General features: G+C 42.7%; 1 protein-coding gene across 2 annotated transcripts; it reads left to right on the forward strand.

The window, feature by feature from the left end:
* The first annotated feature begins 602 nt into the window (after positions 1 to 602).
* On the forward strand, positions 603 to 23180 carry hapln3 (hyaluronan and proteoglycan link protein 3). Of its 2 annotated transcripts, XM_071326653.1 has the most exons (6): positions 603 to 749; positions 14298 to 14335; positions 15494 to 15651; positions 19498 to 19878; positions 21383 to 21685; positions 21970 to 23180. In XM_071326653.1, the coding sequence occupies exons 3-6, from the start codon at positions 15525 to 15527 to the stop codon at positions 22245 to 22247; spliced, it is 1089 nt and encodes a 362-aa protein (XP_071182754.1). In that variant the 5' UTR covers positions 603 to 749; positions 14298 to 14335; positions 15494 to 15524; the 3' UTR covers positions 22248 to 23180. The 2 variants fall into 2 exon arrangements, with proteins under 2 accessions (XP_071182754.1, XP_071182753.1); XM_071326652.1 differs by lacking the exon at positions 14298 to 14335.
* The last annotated feature ends 13 nt before the right edge of the window (positions 23181 to 23193 follow it).

Below are 23193 nucleotides of genomic sequence, written 5' to 3' on the forward strand. Positions count from 1 at the left end.
ATATTTGTCAGGATTTGCAGAGGCCTAAAATCTATTTATTCTACTCTGGAAGTTGAGTTAATTCATTTAGGAAATTGTTTGCGGCATAGGCATATTGTTTCAAACTGATAAAACAAACCTGGTCAATTTGTAAGTCGCTCTGGATAAGAGCATCTGCTAAATGACTTAAATGTAAATGTAAATGTTAATTTCAAGGGATTACATATTTCATTTGAATATGAACATTAAGGTATGTGGCTCAGTCATGAGAAACATATCCTCATTGAGGTTGCCCGAATGTTTAAAAAGAATATGGGAAAACCATAAACTATTGGATGCGTGTCTGCTCTTTGGGGTTTTAGGCTGGATATCTGTAAACCACTTTGACAACTGCTGATGTAAAAAGGCTTTGTAAAATACATTTGATTGATTTATTAATTATTAAATTAAAAATGGCATTACATGCACCTGTAAATTATGGTAGAGTGAATATTGAAAATATCAATAAGTACATTAATTGTTGTGATATATCCCTATGTAATGCAATAGTAAACGTATTGCAGCTTTTATGCTCTTATGCCCGTTTTTGTTGTTGTTGTTGCGAACGATGAGGTCACTTTCCTCTCAATGCGTCGCAACTCGTGTTCTCCCTGAAAATGGCATTGGGATGAATTGCCCCGACAGACAGCGTAACTATCTCAAAGTAACATCAGGGGAACATTAATTGACACGACGTTGTCCATTTTCTGGCCGGAGAACAACGTAAATCTGTAAGTAGTCTTATTTTTACGACCTTAATTCGAGTTAAACTAAAATCTTTTGAGTGATGCCAAATAGATACTTGAATAATGTATAGCTTTAAATTAGCCTACTTTGACACCATAACTTGAAAGTGATAAACAATAAAATTAGATGGACAATTAGATAATAAATACTTTTTAGAGAGAATAAGACAACTAAGCTACGGGAAAGTACGTTTTTGATTTCCCATTGGTTTTGGTAAAGAAACCACACGCTTCCTGACTGGTAAAACTGATTTTTTTTTAAGTAAGTGAAGGAAAAATATCGTCTGTTCTGTGAACATATATTTTTGGGGGTTTCTGAGAAAGGTTCCTTGAAAGTTTACCTGGGAGGATTTTATTGACTTTCTGGGAATAGAAATGATAGGATATTTGAACGTAATTAAATAACGTTCCGAGAACATTCTCTAAATGTTGTTAATGTTTTGAACGAAATGTAAAGGTTATTTGGAGATTTTCCTTAAAACGTTCACTGAATGTTTCAATTATACTTTTAATAACACTACTAGCTTGTGACATATTTTGAACTCCAAGCACAGATAGGACACATGGCAATACATTTTCTTCGGCTTTGATAATGCAAAAAAAAAAAATTCATTATTGCGGCAAGGTGTCAATGAGATTCAAACCTATGATCTTCTGTCTATTCATTGAATTATTCCACTGCGCCACCAGGATGACGCTAGCATGCCATGTGTTTTTTTACTCATACAAAGCAGTTCATTTTAGTCTATTCAAACAGACCCCATTTCAAAGGAAACAAGCACTCATTAAGATTAGGTGTGGCCAATAATTGGGCACGGCCAACACACCTGAACACACTTACCAAGATAGAGGATAGAGAGAGCTTGGTTGACACTGAGAATGGAATGTAGATGTTTTTAAATAACATTCACAGAATGTTCTTTAAATATGACTCTTTTCTCGTGGTTTTATGGAAAGTTTTCTTAATGTTCTGAGAACATGACTTTAAATAGAACCACGAGGAAACCGGCAGAAAACGTTATGCTGATGTACTGAAATTCCCACAGAAGAACGTTGTTTCTTAACATTTTGGGAACAATTTGAGAACATTCCCGATATCAAACCAGTTGGAGAACGTTCCTAGACCACTACCAACACTTTTAGCAAACGTTTTATAATGAAATACCAAGGGAAAAAAACTTTTTTTGTCAAGTTCCTTTTATTGCATGACATAAGTATTTGATCACCTACCAACCAGTAAGAATTCCGGCTCTCACAGACCTGTTAGTTTTTCTTTAAGAAGCCCTCCTGTTCTCCACTCATTACCTGTATTAACTGCACCTGTTTGAACTCGTTACCTGTATAAAAGACACCTGTCCACACACTCAATCAAACAGACTCCAACCTCTCCACAATGGCCAAGACCAGTGAGCTATGTAAGGACATCGGGAATAAAATTGTAGACCTGCACAAGGCTGGGATGGGCTACAGGACAATAGGCAAGCAGCTTGGTGAGAAGGCAACAACTGTTGGCGCAATTATTAGAAAATGGAAGAAGTTCAAGATGACGGTCAATCACCCTCGGTCTGGGGCTCCATGCAAGATCTCACCTCGTGGGGCATCAATGATCATGAGGAATGTGAGGGATCAGCCCAGAACTACACGGCAGGACCTGGTCAATGACCTGAAGAGAGCTGGGACCACAGTCTCAAAGAAAACCATTAGTAACACACTACGCCGTCATGGATTAAAATCCTGCAGCGCACGCAAGGTCCCCCTGCTCAAGCCAGCGCATGTCCAGGCCCGTCTGAAGTTTGCCAATGACCGTCTGGATGATCCAGAGGAGGAATGGGAGAAGGTCATGTGGTCTGATGGGACAAAATAGAGCTTTTTGCTCTAAACTGCACTCGCCGTGTTTGGAGGAAGAAGGAGGATGAGTACAACCCCAAGAACACCATCCCAACCGTGAAGCATGGAGGTGGAAACATCATTCTTTGGGGATGCTTTTCTGCAAAGGGCACAGGACGACTGCACCGTATTGAGGGGAAGATAGATGGGGCCATGTATCGCGAGATCTTGGCCAACAACCTCCTTCCCTCAGTAAGAGCATTGAAGATGGGTCGTGGCTGGGTCTTCCAGCATGACAACGACCCGAAACACACAGCCAGGGCAACTAAGGAGTGGCTCTGTAAGAAGCATTTCAAGGTCCTGGAGTGGCCTAGCCAGTCTCCAGACCTGAACCCAATAGAAAATCTTTGGAGGGAGCTGAAAGTCCGTATTGCCCAGCGACAGCCCCGACACCTGAAGGATCTGGAGAAGGTCTGTATGGAGGAGTGGGCCAAAATCCCTGCTGCAGTGTGTGCAAACCTGGTCAAGAACTACAGGAAACGTATGATCTCTGTAATTGCAAACAAAGGTTTCTGTACCAAATATTAAGTTCTGCTTTTCTGATGTATCAAATACTTATGTCATGCAATAAAATGCAAATGAATTACTTAAAAATCATACAATGTGATTTTCTGGATTTTTGTTTTAGATTCCGTCTCTCACAGTTGAAGTGTACCTATGATAAAAATGACAGACCTCTACATGCTTTGTAAGTAGGAAAACCTGCAAAATCGGCAGTGTATCAAATACTTGTTCTCCCCACTGTATGTCCCATGTGGCTGCACATGTCAGCCCTGGACAGTCCTGTATGTATCTCAGCCCCCTTTCAGGTGTCCCAACTTTTCTTTCTACAAAAAAGGTAATTTTGTCAGCAAGACAAAATCAATTAATTCAGGCTATAAGCCAACTTTCATTACACTTTTTTGGTGTCTCTTTCCATTCATCAAATGGCGTGAGTGCACAGTGCACTTTTGGATGCTGGAATTATTTTGGAGTGGATGAACATGCACAGGAAGTGCTTTGTTTGACAAGAATAAGTTGAAAACATCATGATTGGTTATGTTCATGCAGAATTATGTCTTTACATGTCTTTTCAAAAAATAGAAACCCCGGAATGTCACGGTAGGCCCTGGAACTTGGGCAGAAAAAGTTAACATCAATCCACTGAGGCAAAAACGGCAATGTCAGAGTTTAATTCAATAAGAGAAAAGATGTGAAATGGAGAGTTGAAAATATATAGGAGGGCCAGAACAGTAGCCTAATGCTTGGGAGGTAAAAGAGGATAATAGCAGTGCTGGCTTTGTTATGTGTGATGACTGTGATATGTTATACATACTCTACAGTCACAATACTGACTTAAAAATGGCAAGCCAAAGCTACTGTTCAGATGGGTTAAATTGAATAGTAGCCTGAAATCTGAACACTGACTGTAAGTCTATAACCTCTCACATAGCCAGTGGCGATTTTAGCATGTAATTCTTGGTGGGCCAAACTTTAAAAAATAAAATAAGATGCATATCAGCAAAGCCACTACACAACACAACACTAAACAATACACAGATTGCACTATAATCGTGACAAACAGTGCTTTCTTTTCAGAACCATGGAGTGAATCTTTACCACTGCTACACCTGGCTATTAGCAGAGTCTTGTTTGGCAGCGAAACAGTTCATTCAGCCGCATTTATTACATTTTAAAAAATCAGAGCTGATATGGCTGACTTGCTTAAACAAATGTGGTTCTACTGACAATGTACAAACTATGGCATAAGGGGACAACGAGCGGATAAGAGGTCATCTGTAATTTCGAATAAGACATTAATGAGCGAGCTAGGACGGACGTAGTCAATATAACCATTTGTTCAGCACTTTTGAAATGTACAGCACAGAATTCAGAACATAGGCCGTTCTTACAGCATTCTCCCTGTACACCAAGTCAGAACCGTAGGATAAATAAAGGGGGCATATAGGCAGACAATGAAAGGTCTTACAAAATGTAAGGATTACATTTATCTAAAACAGGCTATAGGTTACATGTGCAACACCAAGTCAGAACAGTAGGCTAAATTATGAGTGGGAAAGGGACCAAATTATTAGGGTGAAGCACATGGGTTACTATCAGCTTACTACACAACATACACTTAGTATTACTTTCTTAGCTACAATATACATATCTCCCTTACATCATCTATGCAGCAGCATACAATACATTTTTGGACTCACCTTGTTGTGCTATGCTCACTTGAACAGGAAGGTGGAGCGGTTGTCCTTCATGGGCAAATTTTGTCATCAAACTTTGTCATCAAAGTCTGGCAGTCTCCGGATTTATGGTGCTTTCAAGACAACTGGGACCTCGGAAAAAAAACAAGGTCGAATCATGACGTCAGTGATCTTCAGGTCAGAGCTCTAGAAAGAGGCCTAAGTTTCCGACTTGTTATTCCGAGTTGAATGACCGTTCAAAACATATTTTCCCACTCAGAGCTCGGTTTATTCCGAGTTCCCAGTTGTCTTGAACTCACTGAAGTCTGAGATTTCCCAGTTCCGAGTTTCCAGTTGTTTTGAATGTGGCAGAAGTCATGCTGTATTGACAGCATAGCCAATGTATTCAATCTTTTATGGTCCATGGTGTTGAATGTTTATCCTTTTAAGCTTGGAAAAGAGACCCTTAAACCCAGACTTGGACCACACACCCACTCCACTGAATAGCAGGCTAGTGATTGCTGTGCAATGCTTGCAGTTAGCCACCGATTCATTTCAAACCACTCATGGTTGAATTTGCGGTTTCCAAGTTGTTGTGTAATGTTTATGTCCAAAGACCGATGAACACTGATACGTTTTATCTATAATTTCCCTTCCTACAACAAGGATTGAAAAGGATTTGCCAGTAGGTTGTCGACTTGATTCATGATGATGACTGCTAGCTTGCTAGCTAAGATTTTGAAATTATGATGTTTACATGATCAGTCCAATCAAAGCTACGGTAGATATAACCTGATTTGACATAATTTTATCTGTGGCCAATGACCTTGAGCCTTCTTGGATGGGCACTTCTAATGTAACTCTATGGGCTTGAATTTTTCAATCTCTACATGTCGATTTTGCAGTGACATAGTGTCCCCATGAGTGACAGAACACTGAGCCACTCACGGCGCAACTAGAGAACATTACCAACCCCTATGCTCCGTATTTTCCACTAGCTGCCCCACCATCAAAGAAAGCACTGAGTTAGGGTGAAACACTTGCATTTTGGAGCTGCCTTACTCAAGAAAGCAAAAAAGAGACCATGTTTGTATGCGGCTTTATTAACTCAATAAATTAAATGTTTTACATTGTTTTTAAACTGACATTTTAATTTTAATTTTATTTATTTAACCAGGCTAGTTGAGAACAAGTTCTAATTTACAACTGCGACCTGGCCAAGATAAAGCAAAGCAGTGCGACACAAACAACAACACAGAGTTACACATGGAATAAACAAACATACAGTCAATAACACAATAGAGAGAAAAAAAGGACTTAATGCCAAAATAACATGCAAAACAGTACCAGTCAAAAGTTTGGACACACCTACTCATTCAAGGGTTTTTCTTTATTTGTACTATTTTATACATTGTAGAATAATAGTGAAGACATCAGAACTATGAAATGACACATATGGAATCTTGTAGTAACCAAAAAAGTGTTAAACAAATCAAAATATATTTTAGATTCTTCAAAGTAGCCACCCTTTGCCATGATGACATCTTTGCACACTCTTGGCATTCTCTCAACCAGTTTCATGAGGTAGTCACCTAGAATGCCATTTTCTTGTGTTCTCTAACCCTTTAAGTCATCATTGGGCCTTATATATCAATTATTTATGGAGATATGGCCATGTGAATCCTGTCCAATATGGCCCCATGGAGATGGTTGGCAACCAGTTCGGGGTAATATTAAAATCAAATCACATTTTATTTGTCACATGCGCTGAATACAACGTGAAATACTTACTTACAAGTCCTTAACCGACAATGCAGAAGGGCAGTGCAGCTAAAACGTGATTTACATTTTGATGAGATTTCCACACTAAGGTTGAAATAACACTGAAATTGTGAAAATGATGATAATACCCTTTTCATATAAGAGCTGTTTGAAAGAAATTCCTTGAATGACAATAGATCTGTTATTTGCATTTATAAACCGGGTTGTTCAAGCCCTGAATGCTGATTGGCTGGAAGCAATGGTATATCAGACCGTATATAATGGGTATGACGATTTTTATTTATTTATGTATATTTATGTTAGTAATCAGTTTATAATAGCAATAAGGAACCTCAGAGGTTTGTGGTATATGGCCAATATACCATGGCTAAGAGCTGTGTCCAGGCACTCTGCGTTGCGTAGTGTCACGTTCTGACCATAGTTCTTGTGTGTTTTGCTTGTTTTAGTATTGTTCAGGACGTGAGCTGGGTGGGCATTCTATGTTGTGTGTCTTATTTGTCCGTTTCTATGTTTGGCCTAATATGGTTCTCAATCAGAGGCAGATGTTTTGTGTTGTCTCTGATTGGGAATCATATATAGGTGGCTTGTTTTGTGTTGGGGATTGTGGGTGGTTGTTTCCTGTCTTTGTGTTTTCTCTGCACCAGCTAGGTCTGTATCTGTTTGCCACATTTTGTTATTTTGTATTTGTAAGTGTGCACTGTTTATCGTCTTAATTAAATATGTTGAGCACCAACTACGCTGCGTCTTGGTCCGATCCCTGTTACACCCTCTCTTCTCGTGACGAGAGGGAAGGCTGCCGTTACAGAACCACCCACCAAACTCGGACCAAGCAGCGTAGCAACGGGCAGCAGTGACAGCAGCAGCAGCGGCCCACTACACAGGACTCCTGGACATGGGAGGAAATTCTGGAGGGAAAAGGACACCGGGCTCACATTGGAGAATATCGCCGCTCTCGTGAAGAGATGGAGGCAGCTAAAGCCCAGGAGCGGTGGTATGAGGAGGCAGCACGGAAGCGTGGTTGGAAGCCCGAGAAGAAACCCCAACAAAAATGTATTGGGGGGGGCTAAAGGGTAGTGTGGCGAAGTCAGGTAGGAAACCTGCGCCCACTTCCCATGCTTACCGTGGAGAGCGGGAGTACGGGCAGACACCGTGTTATGCGGAAGAGCGCACAGTGTCTCCTGTACGTGTGCTTAGCCCGGTGCGGTACATTCCAGCTCCACGTATCGGCCGGGCTAGAGTGAGCATTGAGCCAGGTGCCATGAAGCCGGTTCAACGCGTCTGGTCTCCAGTGCGTCTCCTCGGGCCGGTATACATGGCACCAGCCTTACGCATGGTGTCCCCGGTTCGCCAACACAGCCCAGTGCCGGTTATTCCGCCTCCCCGCACTGGTCGGGCTACGGGGAGCATTCAACCAGGTAAGATTGGGCAGGCTCGGTGCTCAAGGGAGCCAGTACGCCTGCACGGTCCGGTCTATCCGGCGCCACCTCCCCGCCCCAGCCCAGTACCACCAGTGCCTACACCACGCACCAGGCTTCCAGTGCGTCTCCAGAGCCCTGTTCCTCCTCCACGCACTCTCCCTGTGGTGCGTGTCTCCAGCCCAGTACCTCCAGTTCCGGCACCACGCACCAAGCCTCCTGTGCGTCTCCAGAGCCCTGTACGCACTGTTCCTTCTCCCCGCACTCGCCCTGAGGTGCGTGCCCTCATGCCGGTACCACCAGTGCCAGTACCACGCACCAGGCCTATAGTGCGCCTCGAGAGTCCAGTGTGCCCTGTTCCTGCTCCCCGCACTAGCCTTGAGGTGCGTGTCTCCAGTCCGGTACCACCAGTTCCGGCACCACGCACCAGGCCTACTGTGCGCCTCAGCAGGTCAGAGTCGGCCGTCTGTCCAACGCCGCCTGCACTGCCCGTCTGCCCAGCGCCGTCTGAGCTGCCCGTCTGCCCAGCGCCGTCTGAGCTGCCTGCCTGCCCAGCGCCATCTGAGCTGCCTGCCTGCCCAGCGCCATCTGAGCCGCCCGTCTGTCCCGAGCCATCAGAGCCGCCCGTCTGTCCCGAGCCATTAGAGCCGTCCGTCAGTCAGGAGCCGCCAGAGCCGCCCGCCAGTCAGGAGCCGCCAGAGCCGCCCGCCAGTCAGGAGCCGCCAGAGTCGCCCGCCAGTCAGGAGCCGCCAGAGCCGCCCGCCAGTCAGGAGCCGCCAGAGCCGCCCGCCAGTCAGGAGCTGCCAGAGCCGCCTGCCAGTCATGAGCTGCCCGCCAGTCATGAGCTGCCCTCCAGTCATGAGCTGCCCTCCAGTCATGAGCTGCCCTCCAGTCATGAGCTGCCATTAGTCCGGAGCTGCCCTTCAGTCCAGAGCTGCCTCTCTGTCCGGAGCTGCCCTTCAGTCCGGAGTTTCCCCCCTGTCCTGAGCTACCTCTCTGTCCTGAGCTACCTCTCTGTCCTGAGCTGTCTCCTCAATCTAGGGGGGACCTTTGTGAAGGTTCCTAGGCCAAGGTCGGGGGCGAGGGTCGCCACTCAAAGGACGCTGAGGGGGACAAAGACAATGGTGGAGTGGTGGCCTCGTCCTGCGCCGGAGCCGCCACCGCGGACAGATGCCCACCCAGACCCTCCCCTTCAGTTTTAGGGGGTGCGTTTGGAGTCCGCACCTCAGGAGGGGGGTACTGTCACGTTCTGACCATAGTTCTTGTGTGTTTTGCTTGTTTTAGTATTGGTCAGGACGTGAGCTGGGTGGGCATTCTATGTTGTGTGTCTTGTTTGTCCGTTTCTATGTTTGGCCTAATATGGTTCTCAATCAGAGGCAGATGTTTTGTGTTGTCTCTGATTGGGAATCATATATAGGTGGCTTGTTTTGTGTTGGGGATTGTGGGTGGTTGTTTCCTGTCTTTGTGTTTTCTCTGCACCAGCTAGGACTGTATCGGTTTGCCACATTTTGTTATTTTGTATTTGTAAGTGTGCACTGTTTATCGTCTTAATTAAATATGTTGAGCACCAACTACGCTGCGTCTTGGTCCGATCCCTGTTACACCCTCTCTTCTCGTGACGAGAGGGAAGGCTGCCGTTACACGTAGTGCATAAGAACAGCCCTTAGCCATGGTATATTGGCCATATACCATACCTCCTCGGGCGTTATTGCTTAATTATCCTCTTACACTGCTGCTGACTCCTCATTGTTTGCAGCGTGCAGAGTTAAGATACCAAAGACCAAACATTTCTCATTTTAAAGCAATGAGAAAAAGCAAGATCAATTGTGCAGTAGCTGGCTGCAAGGCGGCAAATGTTTCTTTGCACTGTCTTCCATCCAAACAATAACGTTGTCTGATTTGGTCAGAGAAATTCAATCCATGGGCATATGAGCACACTTCGCATTGGGCTGCATTGCAAATCAGGCTATGTATAGATACACATGTGCATTTACCAGCAGCTTGATCCTACATCCACCCATCTTTCACCCGGCAGTGGCAGTAACCATTCAAGAAGAGTAAGTGTCTTGAGCAGAGTTTCCCAAACTCAAACTTGTTTTTTTGCCCTAACACTACACAGCTGATTCAAATAATCAAAGCTTGATGATTAGTTGATTACTTGAATCAGCGGTCTAGTGCTAGGGCAAAGACCAAAATGGGCCTTTCGTTTTCGGTTCCGAGGACCGAGTTTGGGAAACCCTGGTCTAGAGACAGTTATTCATCTATATATATTATTAAAAGTAAATAACATGCTATTCATGGGTTGCACGTTTCTTTTTGAATGTTATTTTGAAGACTGATGCCGGAACTAAAAGTTCTACTCAATGCATTTTCGATTGGCACTGAGGAAAGTTTAGTCAAAACTGTGGCTTGGAAACAAGCCAGGTGAAACCTCGCATCATTAGCTGATTCTTATGTATGTATACCAAAAATAAAATGTCAATAGAAAACAGCTTAAACAAACGCAAATGCAGCTGCTTTGCTGTTATTCTGGCTGCAGTGTTTGATGTGACTGTGTTTGCCAAAGTTGGCTAGCTAGCAAGCTAGGGATAAGAACTTTGCCAGCCATCATGGCAACGGAATATTTCGAACAAACGACTGGGTTGTGTCCATATATTTAGAAGAAAAGGACTTCACAACTGGGTCGCGTCTCTGGCAACCTAACCTACAGAATGAACGACCAGCCACCTTGGGTAGCAACCCTAGATTTGTGTTTGGACTATATCGCATGGAAGGATTAAATAGTATGAGTAAATTCATAAAAAGAAAGTTTTTACTGAAATTTTCAATCATTATTTGAATATGTTGGTAACCCGTTGTATAAAATAGATAATGCCCTCGAAGCCGGTGTTTGGAGGATATATTGGCTTCGAGGGCATTATCACTTAAGAAAACAACTATGCCATCATTATGATGTTGTCAAATTTACTATAGAAAGATGACTATGTTGCTATTAGCTAGCCAAGTTCATCAAAATAGCTAGCAATGCTAATGTTAACTAGCTAAAATTGCAGAGGCCTATAGTCTGCCCTGTAGATAATCATGGTTTACTGCAATGAATAGACAGGCTGTTCTGGGACCTGTCTGCATCTTCTGGTGACCTATTGAAAACAGTAAAACAATAATATAGCAAATTAGGATGCATGACGTATTTTGATGACAAAACAGAGTAGCCTAGACACCTGTGGAAGTTTGCCCGCTTTCAGTGTTCAACTCCAGCTCCAACTGACAGGTTGAAAACCATGTGACTTTGTTTTTTTCCTAAGGGGTAAGGGGGTGGGTTTTAGACTTCAATCAGCCAATCAGTGCTGTATATGTAAATATAAAATCTAATTTGTATCCCCACGCCCACACTGTCGGACTGAGCAAGGAGGCTCAGGGATGTCAATTATTAAAAATATATTTTGGGGTTATTTTCAATAAATAAACACACACAATGATTGATTAGATGTACAGGGATATATTAAAAATAAAAAGACTGCATGGGTTTTAAAAATCTGCGATGGCACTGTAGCTAAAAACACTTCTAAGGACTTGTTCTAGATGTGCGTAAAATTTGGTGCCTCACAAAGTCCACAAATTTGACACTTGACACATTTGACACGCTGCGTTCACGTGCTTGTCGGAGCTTCCTACTTCTTAGTTGGGATGTTGGAAATACAACTTTGTTTCATTCATGTGCTTTTTGGTCGGAACAATATTCAACCAATAAGATTTTAACTAGCTTGATAAGCGAACTATCGTTGCTTATAGTAAAGTTAGCTAGCTTGCTTAACATTGACAATATGGTAAAATTAGCTACATTACCCATATTGTATTTGTCAAAAACCGACTTGTTGTCATCTGTTGGTTGAAATGGTTAAAGGTCAGTGGTGAAACTCTGCAACTCAGGCAACAACATTTTCTCAGTGACCCCTTGTAATTCAGATTTGGAGAGTCATTCAAGTGAAACTTCCCGGTCCGACATAGGAAATGACCGATAACTCTGATAGCACGTGAACACAGCATTAGCTGCTGGACTATACATTGACTGAACAATTATAGCCTGTATTTTGGTTTATTTTTATTATTTTTATTCATTGCACTTTATTTGTCCTTGGTACAACTGTGGGAAAAAAAACTGAAATGTAACAAAGTTATTTTTTAAGCAAATGTTCTGCTATTCTACACATTTTGCCATGGCTTATGCCACGTTCTATCTGAGCAGGGCCGGCTCTAGCCTTTGGGTTTTGGTTGGGGGCCTCCCCACTTGCCACCAGAAATAATAATAATAATAATTGGGTTGTTGGCAATGTTCCCTCTAAGCTGCGCCACAGTAGCCTGAGACTGCCGAGCAGAAATATCAGCCCCCAGAGAGAAACACAAGATTGAACTTCACTCAACTTTCTAGCGCAGTGGTCACCAACCGGTTGATCATGTTTACAGCATGAGAGTAGAAGCGCTTGTTTTGAGAACAAAGCGAGAGCTGCATGTAGCCACATGTGCACATTTTGTTCATATCCTTTGCTAGTTGGTGAGTTAAATGCCCAGTTATAGATAATTTGTAGTCAGCAATAGAAGTGATTGCTTCAAGAGGACATAACATATACATTTGTAGACATCTTTGAAAAGCGAGTCAGATAAAGAGCTTTTTTTTGTCTTAAAGGGGCAGTGTTGTATTTTGAGATAAACATGTTAATGTCAAGCCCTGCATGTTTTCTTTCAAAGTTTCATGGAATGTAGGCCTACATTGAACACCACACATTGACTTCTACTGTAGGCTGGATGATAGAGCAGCTATTTCCATGTTATAGTGTTATGAGATGCATTTTCTCCATTGTTTTTGATGGTAGGCCACTCTGGTAGGCCTACAGTATGACCAAATAGCCACAGTAGCCTACTTGACCACTGTTAAAACTAACTTAAAGCGGATACAGCTTCAGTGTTCACAGTAAACGCGTGCTGGAAGTTGCACAGAATTTTCACAACGTTCAAGTTTGCGCTCAGCAGACCTGAAATTTTCTCAGTGCGGAAAAAGAAATAGAGGGAACATTGGTTGTGGGCCCCCTGGAGGTCAATAATAAGCACTGACTAGCACTGGTGTACAGAGTGAGACAGGCATGTGCGAAGGCTATTTTCATATTGATGGAAAAATACGATTGTCATTGGGGGTGGATAGGAAAGAAAGGAAGATTGATCAAGATTTTACTAAACACGTGTTCTGTAGGTATAGTAAAACCAATATTTAATTTAGTGAAAAATAAATGACAAAAAAATATTTCTAAAATGTTTCTGCGGACCGACCCCAGTTTGAAAACCCTACTGTAGGCAACTCATTAAGGTTACAGCATACTTTTGATCCACTCATTGTTTTGACATATTTATATTTTTTCCCCAAAGGAATCATGATGGTGATACGAGAAGTATATTCCACTTTTGAATAGTAAATAGTTTTTCCGAATACGTTCCTTCTGTATATATTATACTTGTAGTTGTTCTATGAAGTATGAATGTGATAAATATTAACCCAAAGCACAGATGAGACTATCTTTGCCCAAGAGACCAATATCCAGGTTCCTCCATTGATAGTTTCAGTGACTTATTTTGACATAATGCATTTATATTATAATAGGGATTTATTGACCTCTACTGGTGATTAAATATATTATTGGCCCAAAGTAACATGTAAAAATAACAGGTCAAATTCAGGTCGTGAATGAATTTATGAATGAATTTACAACAGTATATTAATGTCTGGAATTTAATCAAATCTGCATTAAATCCTCTATGAATTGAGGAAATGTATACATGAAGTATGCGTGAAGTAGGGGTGCTGAGGGTGGAGCACCACCCCGAACCCCCCCATATTATATTACTAAAAAATATATATATTTTAGAGACATTTTAATTTTTTTATTGGGAGGCGGGGAGCCCTCGTTTTTGGTGACCATTCGAAACCAAAATCTGTTTTATTGCTAATAAAATATAGGTAAGATTAATTGTTATTTTCTTTTATTCGCCGAGTAGGCTAGTGCAATTTTGGTTTCACGTATTGGTATGAAAATAAACAACTGAACAATTTGCTATTTAGAGCATTTCCCCAAAAGACATGTCTTGTTTTTGGCTTCAAAGACAACAACAATTGTAGGCTATAACAAATGTGCATTGTCATGCAGTGACAGTGTGATAATTGAGATAATGCAAATAATGAAAGATTACCTAGTTGGGCTAACTTTTTTAACTTCCTGCTGTAGGTCTACATCATCCTCTACCTGAAGCCTACCTGCCTCTGGTATAATGCATTTCCACCTCTCACTCTATCAGTCTTGCTTATCCATCTTCCTGAATTAAAATGAGATATTCTAACAGATCAATCTTGCTTGCAAAACATCATTAAATATTGTTAAGTTATTTAGCTATAGTGTGGATGTAGGGCGATTTTTTGGTATATAATGAGCACCCAGATGCTGCATAGGCAACACAATAATATCAGACAGACACAAGTTGGCCCGGAGAAATTATTTTGCAGGCTGTCTCCGGGTTGGCTACTGTGTTGCAATATGAATGTTTTCGGAGCAGTCTTGTTGATACAAAATGTTTCAATATTCTCCTAGCCGCCTCATTCCTTGATACAATGTATCAATATAGCATATAGCAGGGGGTCTGCAACCTTTTTCATATGAATGACAATTTACAGTTGATCCAACAATTTCTCAAGATCTGCGTGCCAGTTATTTATTTTCATATAAACATTGTAGGCTACTCAACTGTGCCCAGAAAATGTCTAATTGCCCCAAAACAGAATAGCCTGATTCTAGCGGCCTAATTGATTTTGTCGATTGTAGGCTTAAATAATTCCGTTGGTTTATGCCTTTTATGTCATTGCATGTGTAGGATTTATCTGGCATAGTTTGCATTCACAGTCAGCTGTTTTATGCTCCGGTTACGTTCACCTTGATGTTGGTATTTCACATTGATGTCGGTATTTGGAGTCGGCCTTGATAGTGTGTATTATGCGTCTATTTCATGTTGCACTGTTCCCCAAATAGGCTACATTAGTCAATGTAACCTATGTCTGATGAGGTTGAGTAGTACATTATACACACAAACCTTTAAACCTGATATTGAGATGATAAAGTCTGGGGGACATGTTTGTTTTTGCTGTTCTCCAAATAGCATTTGAACGTTTTGAAATGGTGTAGAAGTACAGTAAAATGAGCTTCAACTGGTGGGTGTATTTCTACACACCCCACTTTGCCATACCCTAGGTTTAGCTGAACTGAAGCCGCAGCAGCAGCGCCCCCCCCCCCCCCCCCCCCTAAAACTACTTCCCGCGGCTAGGGATTTGATAAGATAGGGAACAATTGAGTGGAATGAACCATGTTGGACCATCTAGTCCGAGTTGAGTCATTTCACCATTAAAACATGTACTGACATGAATCCCTTGCAGAGGAAGTCAGATCCAGTGTTCCACTGTGAGGATGTTGAGCCCACTACTCCCCCTATTGGTCGTCTGGATGTACCTCCTGGTCTCCAACCACGCCTTCCCCGTATACAACAACGGCTTCTTCTACCATGACGTCATGAACGGCGATGGCAACGGAGAGAGTATGTAATACAGTATTTTCATAAATACACAGATAACCTGTTCACACTAATCCGAGCCAAGCTGTACTGGGCTGACCTGACGATGCATCCACCAAAGTTTTCTGAAACTGCTGGAAAAGAGAATGTGAAATGAAAATACCAGTTTTAGCACAGTTTGGTTTGGATTGGCACGATATTGTTTAAAGGGTATAATGATCTTAAGTGGAGCCTATTCATATATAGGATCAAAGACCATTCCATTGAGTGTGACAAGCCTGACCATGCCTAAGTTGTAGCAGACAACACACCATCTAGAGTGGTATTCATTTATACAATATGTGCTACACAGTATGTTTTGTCAGTACACATGCAAAACTGAGAGCAGGTTAGATATTATAGACGCACCATTCCCAAGAGTTCCAAAAAGGGTCTGATTACCTGGGAAGACCCAAATACAGTAGCTTGCGAAAGTATTCACCCACCTTTGCATTTTTCCTATTTTATATTTTATTGCCTTACAACCTGGAATTAAAATATATTTTTTGGGGGGTTTGTATCATTTGATTTACACAACATGTCTACCACTTTGAAGATGCAAAAACATTTTGTGGGGTGAAACAAACAAGAAATAAGACAAAAAAATGGAGAACTTGACATAACTATTCACCCCCCAAAGTCAATACTTTGTAGAGCCACCTTTTGCAGCAATTACAGCTGTAAGTCTCTTGGGCTATGTCTTTATAAACTTGGCACATCGAGCCACTGGGATTTTTTCCCATTCTTCAAGGCAAAACTGCTCCAGCTCCTTCAAGTTGGATGGGTTCCGCTGGTGTACAGCAATCTTTAAGTCATACCACAAATTCTCAATTGGATTGAGGTCTGGGCTTTGACTAGGCCATTCCAAGACATTTAAATGTTTCCCCTTAAACCACTCGAGTGTTGCTTTAGCAGTACGCTTAGGGTCATTGTCCTACTGGAAGGTGAACCTCTATCCCAGTTTCAAATCTCTGGAAGACTGAAACAGGTTTCCCTCAATAATTTCCCTGTATTTAGCGCCATCCATCATTCCTTCAATTCTGACCAGTTTCCCAGTCCCTGCCGATGAAAAACATCCCCACAGCATAATTCTGCCACCACCATGCTTCACTGTGGGGATGGTGTTCTCGGGGTGATGAGAGGTGTTGGGTTTGTGCCAGACATAGCGTTTTCCTTGATGGCCAAAATGCTACATTTTAGTCTCATCTATCCAGAGTACCTTCTTCCATATGTTTGGGGAGTCTCCCACATGCCTTTTGTCGAACACCAACCATTGTTTGCATATTCTTTTCTTAAGCAATGGCTTTTTTCTTGCCACTCTTCAGTAAAGCCCAGCTCTGTGGAGTGTACAGCTTAAAGTGGTCCTATGGACAGATTCTCCAATCTCCGCTGTGGAGCTTTGCAGCTCCTTCAGGGTTATCTTTGGTCTCTTTATTGCCTCTCTGATTAAGGCCCTCCTTGCCTGGTCCATGAGTTTTGGTGGGCGGCCCTCTCTTTGCAGGTTTGTTGTGGTGCCATATTCTTTCCATTTTTTAATAATGGATTTAATGGTGCTCAGTGGGATGTTCAAAGTTTGGGATATTTTTTTATAACCCAACCCTGATCTGTACTTCTCCACGAACTTTGTCCCTGACCTGTTTGGAGAGCTCCTTGGCCTTCATGGTGCCGCTTGCTTGGTGGTGCCCCTTGCTTAGTGGTGTTGCAGACTCTGGGGCTTTTCAGAACAGGTGTATATACAGTGGGGCAAAAAAGTATTTAGTCAGCCACCAATTGTGCATGTTCTCCCACTTAAAAAGATGAGAGAGGCCTGTAATTTTCATCATAGGTACACTTCAACTATGACAGACAAAATGAGAAAAAAAATCCAGAAAATCACATTGTAGGATTTTTAATGAATTTATTTGCAAATGATGGTGGAAAATAAGTATTTGGTCAATAACAAATGTTTATCTCAATACTTTGTTATATACCCTTTGTTGGCAATGACAGAGGTCAAACGTTTTCTGTAAGTCTTCACGAGGTTTTCACACACTGTTGCTGGTATTTTGGCCCATTCCTCCATGCAGATCTCCTCTAGAGCAGTGATGTTTTGGGGCTGTTGCTGGGCAACATGGACTTTCAACTCCCTCCAAAGATTTTCTATGGGGTTGAGATCTGGAGACTGGCTAGGCCACTCCAGGACCTTGAAATGCTTCTTACGAAGCTACTCCTTCGTTGCCCGGGCGGTGTGTTTGGGATCATTGTCATGCTGAAAGACCCAGCCACGTTTCATCTTCAATGCCCTTGCTGATGGAAGGAGGTTTTCACTCAAAATCTCACGATACATGGCCCCATTTATTCTTTCCTTTACACGGATCAGTCGTCCTGGTCCCTTTGCAGAAAAACAGCCCCAAAGCATGATGTTTCCACCCCCATGCTTCACAGTAGTTATGGTGTTCTTTGGATGCAACTCAGCATTCTTTGTCCTCCAAACACGACGAGTTGAGTTTTTACCAAAAAGTTATATTTTGGTTTCATCTGACCATATGACATTCTCCCAATCTTCTTCTGGATCATCCAAATGCTCTCTAGCAAACTTCAGACAGGCCTGGACATGTACTGGCTTAAGCAGGGGGACACATCTGGCACTGCAGGATTTGAGTCCCTGGCGGCGTAGTGTGTTACTGATGGTAGGCTTTGTTACTTTGGTCCCAGCTCTCTGCAGGTCATTCACTAGGTCCCCCCGTGTGGTTCTGGGATTTTTGCTCACCGTTCTTGTGATCATTTTGACCCCACGGGGTGAGATCTTGCGTGGAGCCCCAGATCGAGGGAGATTATCAGTGGTCTTGTATGTCTTCCATTTCCTAACAATTGCTCCCACAGTTGATTTCTTCAAACCAAGCTGCTTACCTATTGCAGATTCAGTCTTCACAGCCTGGTGCAGGTCTACAATTTTGTTTCTGGTGTCCTTTGACAGCTCTTTGGTCTTGGCCATAGTGGAGTTTGGAGTGTGACTGTTTGAGGTTGTGGACAGGTGTCTTTTATACTGATAACAAGTTCAAACAGGTGCCATTAATACAGGTAACGAGTGGAGGACAGAGGAGCCTCTTAAAGAAGAAGTTACAGGTCTGTGAGAGCCAGAAATCTTGCTTGTTTGTAGGTGACCAAATACTTAATTTTCAACCATAATTAGCAAATAAATTCATTAAAAATCCTACAATGTGATTTTCTGGATTTTTTTTTCTAATTTTGTCTGTCATAGTTGAAGTGTACCTATGATGAAAATTACAGGCCTCTCTCATCTTTTTAAGTGGGAGAACTTGCACAATTGGTGGCTGACTAAATACTTTTTTGCCCCACTGTATATACTGAGATCATGTGACAGATCATGTGACACTTAGATTGCACAGAGACAGACTTTATTTAACTAATTATGTGACTTCTTAAGGTAATTGGTTGCACCAGATCTTATTTAGGGGCCTCATAGCAAAGGGGGTGAATTAATATGCACGCACCACTTTTCTGTTGTTTAAAACAAAACAAAAATTCAAACTAGTTTGTTTTTTCTTCACTTCACCAATTTGAACTATTTTGAGTATGTCCATTACATGAAATCCAAATAAAAATGTATTTAAATTACAGCTTGTAATGCAACAAAATAGGAAAAATGCCAAGGGAGGTGAATAATTTTGCAAGGCACTGTACACCGAAGGCAGGCCCAGGTTCTTACTTACTGCAGGGGCTCTGGTCTGATCACATGGTCAGGAAAAATTCCTGGCTCCTATCTAGTATCTACTGTACTGCATAACTCTTATCTATATTGTGTCCTGTCCTTGTCTGTGTCTTTTCCAGTCTACATTAAGAGGGTGCGTCTCCACGTGGAGTCCCCCCAGCACTCGGTGTCGGCAGCCAGGGGCAGTAACATCACTCTGCCCTGTCACTACCGCTACGAGCCCGAGATCAACAGCCCCCGCCGTACCCGGGTCAAATGGTCTTGGCGACCCGCCAATGGCGCGGGTAAGACCGCCCACGAAACAGACGTGATTGTCGCCATGGGCAACCGTCACCGTAGCTACGGCAGCTTCCAGGGGCGTGTGCGCCTGCATCGGGCGGCACCGGGGGACATGTCTTTGGTGATCAACGAGCTGCACCAGAACGACACGGGCCGCTACCGCTGTGAGATCATCGATGGGCTAGAAGACGAGAGCGTCACGGTGGAGCTGGAGCTGCGAGGTGTGTGTTTCGGTCTGTCTGTCAGCTCCCTCAGCTCTAAACAACAGAACACAGGGGTCACTCCGTTCAATCGAGGGATGTGACGAATGTAAAAATGTTCTTAACATTTAAACAGCCATTTTTTTAAATAGTTTAAACATTTAAATTATAATATACAGTACAAGAATCTGAAATATAAAATGTAAAAAAAAAAAAATGTAACACTTTTTTTGTTACTACATGATTCCATGTGTTATTTCATAGTTTTGATGTCTTCACTATTATTCTACAATGTAGAAAATTATAAAATAAAGAAAAACCCTTGAATGAGTAGGTTTTGACTGGTACTGTATATATTTTTTTAAACATGTGAATTCACAATTCAGATAATGGTCCTGCATATGACCACTAGGGGGCAATGCAGTTTAATCTACCTCAGTCATGGCTACCAGACGGCATTTAATGCTGTCCCTCACCCACTCAGCAATGATGGTAGTTCATGACGCTTTTAGGCTCTCTGCTGTGTTGTCAGTAGTCAGTACATGGGACTTTATATCCCACTTCTCATCAATGTGATTGCTTATTGCAGTGATGTATGACAGCGTGTTCATAGACGTCCAACAATTTGTTGTTAATGCCATGTATAGGGTGTTTGACATTGAGAGCTTGAGCTTTGTACTTGCAGAGCAATCATTGTACAATTTCTCCATCCGGGCCGTCAATGTTTTTCAACATGGCATCTTCTTGTGTCGTTCTATATATGCCATCAGGGCATTGAAGTGGACATCCTCTAACATTGACAATGGCTGCATATCAACTGCAATCATTTCTGTAATCAGCGCTGTGACTTTTTCACTCCGTCCTTTTTTGCACTTCTTTCGTGTGAAGAGCATTTCTAATGTCTGTTGTTGGGGGCCTGCGCTGCTGCCAGCGATGACTTGGGTCTCACGGTGCCTCCCTTTCAGATGGTTAAGCATTGCACCTGTACTTCCACTGTAGCTCAATTCCACCTCACAAAGTTTGCATTTCACCAGCTTCTCGTTTCACTTCTCAAAGTATTGCCACACAGGACTTCGCTGCTGTCGCTTCCCTGTCTCACTCTCTGCCATTTTCCCAACTGTTAACAATGATGGAGTGCGGAGTGCTTTATACCTGTGGCAAATCATTTGAAATTTGCATATCTCTTACTAACCTTACGGCGTTGTTGCATTAGGTATTTGTTGAATTGAAATGTTTCCCTTTAAGATGATGATTGGAACCTTTTAGTGGTAGTTTTGTGATAACTGCACTGTGTTTAAAGAAAAATAATAGGTTAGCTAGTTTCTCTAAATGGTAACGATCCCAATTTCGTTGAAACGTTTAAACGTTCACATCCCTAGTTCCAGCTATGGTCTGTTTATTAAATGACCTTCAACCTATTGTCCTTACGAGTGTCATGACTGGCATTTTTCACTGCAAGGACAGTTGCTGGATCCTATAGCACTTTAACCCCTCCAGCAAATGTCTCACTTTATCCCTGTTATAGGAGTGGTATTTCCCTACCATTCCAAGATGGGACGCTACCATTTCAACTTCCTGGGGGCCCAGCGTGCGTGTGAGGAGCAGGACTCAACCCTGGCCACCTTTGAGCAGCTCTTCGCCGCCTGGGAGGAGGGGCTAGACTGGTGCAACGCCGGCTGGTTAGCTGACGGGACGGCTCAGTACCCAATCACCACGCCGCGGGAGGCCTGTGGGGGTGTGGACTTAGCCTCCGGTCTCCGTAGTTATGGACAACGCCACCGCCACCTCCACCGCTTTGACGCCTTCTGTTTCTCAGCCGCCCCCAAGGGTCAGTGTGTGTGTGTGTGTGTGTGTGTGTGTGTGTGTGTGTGTGTGTGTGTGTGTGTGTGTGTGTGTGTGTGTGTGTGTGTGTGTGTGTGTGTGTGTGTGTGTGTGTGTGTGTGTGTGTGTGTGTTTGTTGGTCTCCAAAAAACATCTTGCCTTGGAAACAAAACACATGCAAAACACTTAGTGTAACAGGAGAAATGTGAATGTCAAACTTGTTTTAATCTGTCCTCTCCTTCGACATGCTCAGAATTTACTAGAATTTATTGTCTCTCTTTTCTGTCATAGGGACAGTTTACTTCCTGAAAGATCCCCATGAGCTCAACTTCACCGAAGCAGTGGCGGCGTGCACCACAGACGGCGGTCTCATCGCAAAGGTGGGCCAGCTCTATGCCGCCTGGCGGTTCATGGGATTGGACCGCTGCGACGCAGGCTGGTTGGCTGATGGGAGCATCCGTTACCCCATTGCAAAGGCCCGCCCTAACTGTGGCCCTTCAGAACCGGGGGTGCGGAATTTGGGATTCCCCCCTCTGCATCAGAAATACAGTGTCTACTGCAATCGGTAAACCTCCCCTCAACTTCCACTCAATAAAAACCAGAGGACAATAATAGTAAAGAGCACAACTACAGTACAACAGAAAGCACATACAACTTCTCCATTCATCACAAACGGTGCACTGTTACACAACCCTTGCCTGGATGCTAGTTAGCATTAGCTAGTTCTGCATCACAGTGTCCACTTTATAGTTCTAGTGAACGGTCGACATCTCCTCAGACTGTACATAATATCAGTCATACCTCCACTCCCCACTGAGACGCCAACCAGAACTGATGCACAAACTGACTATTTAGTCTTGTATTGCCAGGTTTGTTTCACAGTAAAAGGTCGTTACATTTCAGACTCAGGGAAGGTGTTCAACCACTGCAAGGCCCGCCGCCCTCATAATGCTTTGCCAGTGATTTTGTTGTCCAACCAAGCTCTTTCCCTTGGTGTTTTGTTGAACTGTATGTAGCTATCTCATTGTTCCTGCAGCACTTTCAGTTCAATGTATGTAATTCATAGTTTTAGGCACATTTATGGATTTCTGGATTATCCTTATATGTTAAAATGTTTTTCCATGTCTTGTTTTGTATAAGGGTTGAAATGGAATGATGAATTTGATGACGATGGGGGATGGTATATAGACTATGTCATGATGGAAGGTGTTTTGGCAGTATTTTATGAGCACCCCTTGTAGAGTGCACAGTGTTAAAGTGTTCCATCTATATTATGCTACTTTAATCAAGTTGTATGACATTAATACCTTTTCTAACAAATTAATTATATCCTCCCTTCCTTGACGTTATCACTTGCAACGGCAGGATTGTGGGTTCAATACCTGGGGCCACACATACATAAAATGTATGCACGCATGACTGTAAGGCACTTGAGATAAAATCGTCTACTAAATGGCATATATATTAAATTGAATAAAATCATGTTTGAGTTTGCATCCCAATACTGCACTTTAT

Source organism: Salvelinus alpinus, chromosome 9, assembly GCF_045679555.1.
Source record: "Salvelinus alpinus chromosome 9, SLU_Salpinus.1, whole genome shotgun sequence".
Taxonomy (NCBI): Eukaryota; Metazoa; Chordata; class Actinopteri; order Salmoniformes; family Salmonidae; genus Salvelinus; species Salvelinus alpinus.

Excerpts from the sequence above, each read along its gene's own strand:
- hapln3 (XM_071326653.1), top strand. The coding sequence starts at position 15,525 with ATGTTGAGCCCACTACTCCCCCTATTGGTCGTCTGGATGTACCTCCTG. Across the intron at positions 15,652-19,497 it reads CGGCGATGGCAACGGAGAGA|TCTACATTAAGAGGGTGCGT; the intron begins GTATGTAATACA and ends TGTCTTTTCCAG. Across the intron at positions 21,686-21,969 it reads TTTCTCAGCCGCCCCCAAGG|GGACAGTTTACTTCCTGAAA; the intron begins GTCAGTGTGTGT and ends TTTCTGTCATAG.